This window comes from Trichechus manatus, unplaced genomic scaffold (assembly GCF_000243295.1).
Source record: "Trichechus manatus latirostris isolate Lorelei unplaced genomic scaffold, TriManLat1.0 scaffold00095, whole genome shotgun sequence".
Classification (NCBI taxonomy): domain Eukaryota; kingdom Metazoa; phylum Chordata; class Mammalia; order Sirenia; family Trichechidae; genus Trichechus; species Trichechus manatus.
In genome coordinates, this window is record NW_004444031.1 from 571,328 (window position 1) to 579,125 (window position 7,798).

At 34.4% G+C, this 7,798-nt stretch overlaps 1 protein-coding gene across 3 annotated transcripts in view; it reads left to right on the plus strand.

Annotated features, from left to right (window-relative positions):
- The window catches only part of KCNT2 (potassium sodium-activated channel subfamily T member 2), a 476,589-nt gene that overhangs the window by 157,908 nt on the left and 310,883 nt on the right, over window positions 1-7,798 (plus strand). For all 3 annotated transcript variants that reach the window (XM_004382548.3, XM_004382549.3, XM_004382547.3), the window contains exon 6: window positions 7,135-7,209. In XM_004382548.3, the coding sequence (XP_004382605.1) occupies window positions 7,135-7,209 (75 nt within the window). The remainder of the gene's footprint in view (window positions 1-7,134; window positions 7,210-7,798) is intronic.

A 7,798-nucleotide genomic window follows, 5' to 3' on the forward strand; every position in this document is an offset into this window, starting at 1 on the left:
AGGTCTTTTAATGGTTTATGAATATATCTCCCTTCAAATTAAAACCAGAACCAAACCTGTTGCCATCAAGTTGATTCCAACTCAAAGCAACCCTATAGGACAGAGAAGAACTGCCAGAGTTTCCAAGCTGCATCCTTTACGAAAGCAGACTGCCACATCTTACTCCCACGGAGCAGCTGGTGGATTCAAACAACTGACCTTTTGCTTAGCAGCTGAGCACTTAACAATTGTGCCACTAGGGCTCCTTTTCTCCTTCAAAATAGGTGCTCTATAAATATTTTGATTTATAAATCCAGATCAACAAATCTGCATTTTGTCTACATAGAAAAACAGTATAAAATCAAGTAAATCAATATCTCAGATCTTATCTTCAAAGTTTTTGAAAACACAAGTGTGTGAAGAATGTGGAATGTGTGATATAAAAAGTGATTTTTTTTTTAAATTAGGTGTATTTGGTTTTTGTTGTTTTTAAAATTAAGTATATGTTGTTCATTAGTACAGAAGTGTGTATAGAAATATAGCCTGGCCAAAATATTAATCTGCATTTATGAATGTATTTGATTCAACTTCTAGCTAAAAACAAATAATATGAAATTAACTTTGCTACTTTGTTAATAGAAGTCCTAGCCCTAATTTAAAAAGTCATTTTAAAAACACATACAGATTCAAGATAATTTTCCATTGCAATTATATGATGTTGACATTTATAATTAATTACTTCCTGTCCTTTATAAAATGAGAGCAGAGCTAGATGATAGATAATATTTCCATCCTGACCTTCATAAACACTAACAGCTCAGATGGAGGGTCTGCAAGGGGAGGTAGATAGTAGTTAAGTCTTATGTGTTACGAAGGAGACAGAGTGAAAAGGAGTTATGTGGCAGTGGAAGGATAGGTTACTTTTAATTACTTTCTTTTTCCTCTCATAAATCCAGTCGACCCCATGAACTCTTTGGACTCTGTCCGTAGAGTATTGGGTAAATTTTTTTTTTTTTTTGGACTTAGTATATTAAGTAATTGGTAACTATTTATGACTAACAAATAAGGTTCTGGTTAGCAGAATCTAAAATACAGCTTCTCCCCTCATATTGGATTTTTAAGAAAAATAATAAGTATGCAGAAGTTGATATTGCACTGGTAATTGTATCCATTCCTAATACTGTTTTTGATACTTGTAGTCTGGAAATATGTGTATCTTTATCTTTGCCTATGTCTGTATCTATATCGGCACAAAGATAATACATAGATTTTTTATATATACACTATTATGCAATAATTTAAAAATACATTTTATATAATATTCTTCAAGCAGTTTATAATTCTTGAAATTAGACCTTGTTAAATAAGTATACATGATATAATCCTTAACAAATAAAACAGCTTAAACTCTCATGGACCCTGCAGCCTCAGTTTACCTAGCATTTGAAAAACAGACTGATAAGTAAAAGCAAAATGAACTAAAAGTACTTAAAGTACATGTTCAGGTTAGTAAATAATGAATAAAAATTCTGTGACATCAACTATATTTTGTGTTTTATAATAGTGAAGTGCAGATCTGTACTTAAATCATCATTCCATTTATAACTATTTGGCAAAACGATTGAGGTAATCACCCTACAATACAGTTCTTATTCCTGTTTTGCCATAAACACCCTCTAATTCTTTATCAACTGTTTTCAAAGCAGTATTCTGTTTATGCATACATATTCATTAACCCACTGCCTTTGAGTCGATTCTTACTCATAAAGACCCCATAGGGTTACCAAGGTTGTAAATCTTTATAGAAACAGATTTCTCCCACATCTTTCTCCCATGGAGCTGCTGGTGATTTTGAACCACCGACCTTTCTGTTAGCAGTCAAGCACTTTACCCATTGTGCCGTAAGGGCTTCTTATTCTGTTTATACACACATATTCATTAGAGCATGAAAGATTAAAAACAAATCCAAGCACAATTTCCAAATCCTTAAAAATAAAAATTCATCATACCTAGAAGCCTCTTGTTAAATCTGCAGTTATTTTTCCTATAATCATCTTTTTTGAAAAAGCATTACTTTTGAAAAATTAACACCATGCTGGGCTTATATCTGGAAAAGAACAAAGGGTTTTGTCTACGACTCCTTGGTACTTTGTTATGGTTCTGGTGATACTGCGTACAATTCTCTGAAAATAGTAAACCTAGTCTTGTTGAGTTGAGAAATGCAAACTAAAGACTGCCATATTTACACACCATTTTCAATTCATTGAAAGATGACAAGTTATGAGACTTTTCCATTAAATATTTTAAATATAGGTATTCTTAACATTTAAGAATGAACTATTTTTAAACATTCTCTTGGCCCAACCTGGACTAACAATAACTAAATTATCGTAAATAAATCATACTTTTTTTAAAAGTATTTTTTAGAGTTACCTAGCTGATAGCTCCGAACTTCCTTTTTTCTGGACAATAAAAATACAAGCCTCATACACTTTAGAAAATCACATACTTTCCTGCATTATTATTGACTAAAGAATGATATGCCCATACCAAATGTTGTAGAATGGTTGAATTAAGGGTACCATTGGTGAATATCATTGATGAAAAGAAGAACATAGAATTATACACTTAGAACAAAGAAAGCTACTACTCAGCAACTTTTTGTTTTTTAATTAAGGAATTATTTTTGGTTGGAGACTAGTGCTTTTTATCTTCTTCATGAAAATAAGATTAAGTGAAGCAAATATTTGACATAATTTTAAAACACACTGTGCCTGTCTTTTGATTTTTATTTTATGCTTCTCTTTATGGTGGCATTCTATTGTTGTATCCTGTCTTTTCTTATAATAATTGCTTTTATCCTGTGGATTTATATGACATTAGTCCCATTAGGACTCCTTAATATCCAGTGTAACTTAGGGACACTTTCTGTATTTGTTTTTCGTTAGCTAATTTTAGAGGTGATAATTTGTGAAAATATCTCTAAATGTAGCAGAAAACCTGAGATCCGAAAATTAGACACAGTGGATATAACTGAACAATTATTTATTTTTATCAGTAAATACATTGCTAAACTGTACAATTTTATATCATTAAAATTAATCCTCAGTAGGCAGGTCATTTACTTGCCATAAAATAAAAACACATTTGCTGTGAATCAGCAATAGCGTGGTTGAAATAATGTAGTAGTAGTTTTTACTTAGGAGTGTCTTAGTGTTCCTTAGAATGAAATATATATAGATATATATGTACATATCTGTCTATCAGAGCCTTGGTGGCACAATGGTTGAGAGCTCAGCTGCTAACCAAAAGGTCAGCAGGTTGACCCCACTAGCCATTCTTTGGAAACTCTATGGGGCAGTTCTACTCTGTCCTGTAGGGTTGCTATGAATCGGAATCAGCTCAACGGCAATGGGTTTGGTTTTTTTTTTGGGGGGGGGTCTGTCTATTTACCTACCTACCTATCTCTCTCTCTCTACCTACCTACCTACCTATCTGATCTATCAAAAATCAGAGATTTACTTCAAGAAATTGGCTCATGTGATTGTGGGAAACTGGCAAGTCTAATATCTATAGGTTGGGTGACAGAAAAGTGGAGTAAGTTTTTTGACAAAATGTCTGTTTATAGTCTGAAGGCAGAATACATGTAACTTCTTTGCTCTAAAGGTTTTCAACTGATTGATTGAAGCCTGCCTACATTATGATCTATTTTAGAAACAAAATCAGCAGGTCTTATTGACATATTATACTTAATGTGTGAAAGGAAGATGTAAAAGGTTACCCCATGATTTTTGGCTTGTGTTGTTGGGGGACCAGTCAGGGCAAAAATCATAAATTTTGTGTTTAAACATATTACGTTAAAGATGGTTTGAGACATCCATGTCTCAGTTGATTAGAGAGATGCAGTTGGAGACCTGCATCAAAATCTCAGAGATACAGTATTTGTCTGCGCTAGACATGCAGTATTGGAAGTCATCAGTGTATTACTGATAATCAGTTGAAGCTAACAGCATAGGTGAATTATTTAAGATGGGTTTATAGACAAGAGCTGTGTAACTACTTTCCTCCAGAAAATTTCTATTGAATGAACTCTTGTGGCTACAAGTTCAATAATTTACAAATGGCTACATCAGGAAAGCTGTAAACAATAAAACTCTTCCAAGTGTTTCTATTTAGATTCATAGGAAGAAAAAGTAAACAAGGAAGTTTAAAAAAAAAAATGTAAATGAAAAGGAGTATGTATAAAAAAATCTGAGAGTTTCATTTGTTTACACACTCACTTAGCCCAGTAGACATATAAACAAATAAACCAAAAACCAAACCCGTTGCCGTTGAGTGGATTCCAACTCATACTGACCCTGTAGGACAGAGTAGAACTGCCTGGCAAGGTTTCCAAGGCAGTAAATTTTACAGAAGCAGACTGCCACATCTTTCTCCCACAGAGCGGCTGGTGGGTTCAAACTGCTAACCTTTCAGTTAGCGGCCGAGCGCTTAACCACTGCACCTCCAGTGCACTTGCCAAGGAGATTAATGGTGGAGGCATGGGAACAAAGTTACAAATGCATAAAATATACTTGCTTGTCCAGGGAACTGTGTAACACTCAGTGTGAATTTGTGGCTGAATTCCTGGTAGGGATAGGAATAGAGTAAGTATAAGCCAGCCCAATAGCTGAAGTCCAAATTATGAAGCTTCATGTAATATGAGGAGGCTAGATTTTACTGTGTTGGCAATGGGAATCTAGCATTGAAGAAAGACTCCTCTGGCTTTAATATGGAAGATAAACTGGAAAGGGACCCAACCAAGTCAGATACCAGCTATGAGATTTTTTTTTAATGATTTCAAGTAAAAAATAAGTCTTAATTCACGTTGTATATATGAAAATGAAGGGAGGAGAGCCATAACAGATATAAAATATTTTTGTTTACCATGAACTGAATTTGTCCAGTGTGTCACACTGTCAGGAAAACTAATAATAATCTCTGCTGTATATTAATGGAACTATACTTCTGTATCATCAGTGGTAACTGTTCCTATATCCTTACTCTTTTTGCTGGTCAGATCAGTCTCTTTTCCTTTGCACAATTATTGATGCCTCAGAAAGATGTACAATTTCAAGTAAAAACACAGCCAGAAAAGAGTAGCCAAATGTTAAGCTTTCTGGAAACTGAGTCATGCAAAAACATTTGAAGAGATAGTAATATATAACCTGCACAATTAAAAAAACATTGCATAACTATAATCACTGATAACCTGTTTATTGAATAGGCCTGACTCAGTGCAAGTAAGGAAATGTTTAGGCTTCCCATCTTCCTCCTTCATGTTCATGCATCTTCCTTCTTGTCCATGCTTATCAGGTGAAATCTAGGGCAGGCCCCATAGTTTTTCTATTCTCTTCATTTGTGAGGCAAGTTTCAGTTAAGTACTTAAGAAATTAGGATCAGTGTGTGAAAACTTTAAAATTGCTTTTGCTCTTCCTTAGCTTATACCTACTTGGGGTGAGGGATTATCATGGAGAATATCTCCTGTTTCCACCTCCTCTCTTATTTGAAACCAGCTGCTTTTGTCCCCTCCAGGGCTGAGGAGGAGCAGCAAGGGAAGTGAGGCCAACATCTAGGATGGAGTTGCCTGACTGCCACAGCGATAGTTTGGCATTGGGTCCCTCAGCATGGCAAATACAAGTGCTGGCTCTTTGTCCCATGGTGAGCCATTGTGGCTCTGCTGAATCTCCTTGAAGGCCTTAGTGTCTCCGTTTGGTCATTAGTAGCGTCGACCCAAACCCTGACTTCTTGTCCACCATCTCTTGATGTAAACACTTTAAAAATGACCCTAGGCTGGTTATATCCTTTACAGTCTGTAGCTGCTTCCTGGAAAACAGGCACCTTCACCTTATCATTGGTAGCCCTGGGGTTTGCTCTCATTTGGGCCCTCTTTCTCTTTGCTGTCTCCTCATTTTTGACGTTTAAAGCCTGAGTCAAATACTAATCTTGTGCTGACCCAAGCCCTCTAAGTGGTTCCTTGGGCCCTTCTCACTTAGCTTGAGTTGATGAGAGAAGCATTGTAGCTCCTCTAACATCTTTCTGGAGAGAAGTCCTCACTGCTACATTCTACATACAACCCCTCCACCACTTTTTATATAGCGTGGAGGTGGGTGATGAGCTAATGCTAACAAAACCATTCCTCAGTATCTTAGCACCTTGATTTAGTTGGTAGAAGTATTTCACATCATTGTAATTTTTGGCCTTTGGGGCCTCAAGGAAACCTGAGACCGACTCCCAATGTAACAACTGGTATTATAAAACAATTGGAAAATACAGGGCAACCGATTTCAATTCAACATCCCAATAAGTAGATATCTTCATAAAAGAATAAGCTGCTTTAGGAAGTTTTGAATTTTATATTATTGGACACTAGTTGAGAATGTTTCAATGATGACCTATTAATATCAGGAACTGCTCTAGGGACATATGACTTGTGCAGTTTCACAGGACCCTGCAATTAGAAGGGCAACAACTTGTTTTAATGTCTGATGTCACCTTTTTGAAATTGCTAATAAGTTTTGAACAAGAGGCCCAGCATTTCATTTTGCCCTGAGCCCCACAAATTATGTTCTGATTAATACTGTTGTCCTGCGTGAGTCAGGAGGCTAGGATCTTGATGATTGAAAGAACTTTTCCTTTCCTTAACGGTTATGAGATTCTAAATGTGGTCCATTCTATGAAATATAAATTTTATTGAAGTTTTTATTAAAATGAAAAGCAGTGTTAATGACAATCATACAGTGTGTGTTTTACAAACTATTTAGTGTGCTTTATACTTAGTGAATGTAATTATTACAATGAAAAATGGAGTCACTTTTCAATTCACTCCATAGGTTTTATTAATGTTTTAGCTTTACTAGTAATTTTTCTTCCATGAAATATTATATAATCAAATATGTTATGTGTAATATTCATGGGTTATTAGGAGCCTTTGGTTTACTTCTTCAATACACAATTGAGAGAGCACAATTACATTCAGAAAAATAATCTTTAATAATTCTATGTTCTATTAATATAAGTGTCCTTATTTCTAGAGAAATTCTAAATTATGTCTTTTTTTCCTTTAATGGAATTCAGTATAATTGACTTTCATTTTTATTCATTCTTTCTTGGAAGGGAAACATCTGGGAACAGATTTTACGAATACCCTTCATCTTGGAAATAATTAATGCGGTTCCCTTCATTATCTCAGTAAGTCCTAAAAGAATCTTAAAATAATTTTGTCATTAGATCTAAGAAGATTCTTTAAGTCTAAATACCATTACATAATGTATTAGCTAAAATAAATGGATTTAAACTTCGGCTAGAGTCGTGGTATTAATAAATAAGTAGGAAAATTGGTTGAAAAACTGGATTGTGTTATTAAATGAAAACTAATGAGATGTAGTACAATAGCAAAATGAAATGCTTTTTAGAAATATATGCTCTAGAGCTGCCACTTGAACAAATGTAAATGTTGCTCACACAGATTAGAAAGTATTTACTCCATTTCTTGTTTGTATGGTAGAAACATTTCTTTTAAAAAAGAGAAACCGAGTAGAATCAATTATTTATCTATGAAAGTTTTCTCATGCTGAAAATATATTTATTTCTACTTTAACCACAGAACTTACTAAGTCCAATTTTCTCTTCAGTAAGAAGGTTGTCAATAATCAAATGAGCAGCAATGTCTTCTTTCTTTTTTTTTTTTTTTTTAATATTTTATTGTACTTCAGGTGAAGGCTTACAGAACAGATAGTTTCTCATGTAACAGTAACACACATGCTGTTTTATGACATTG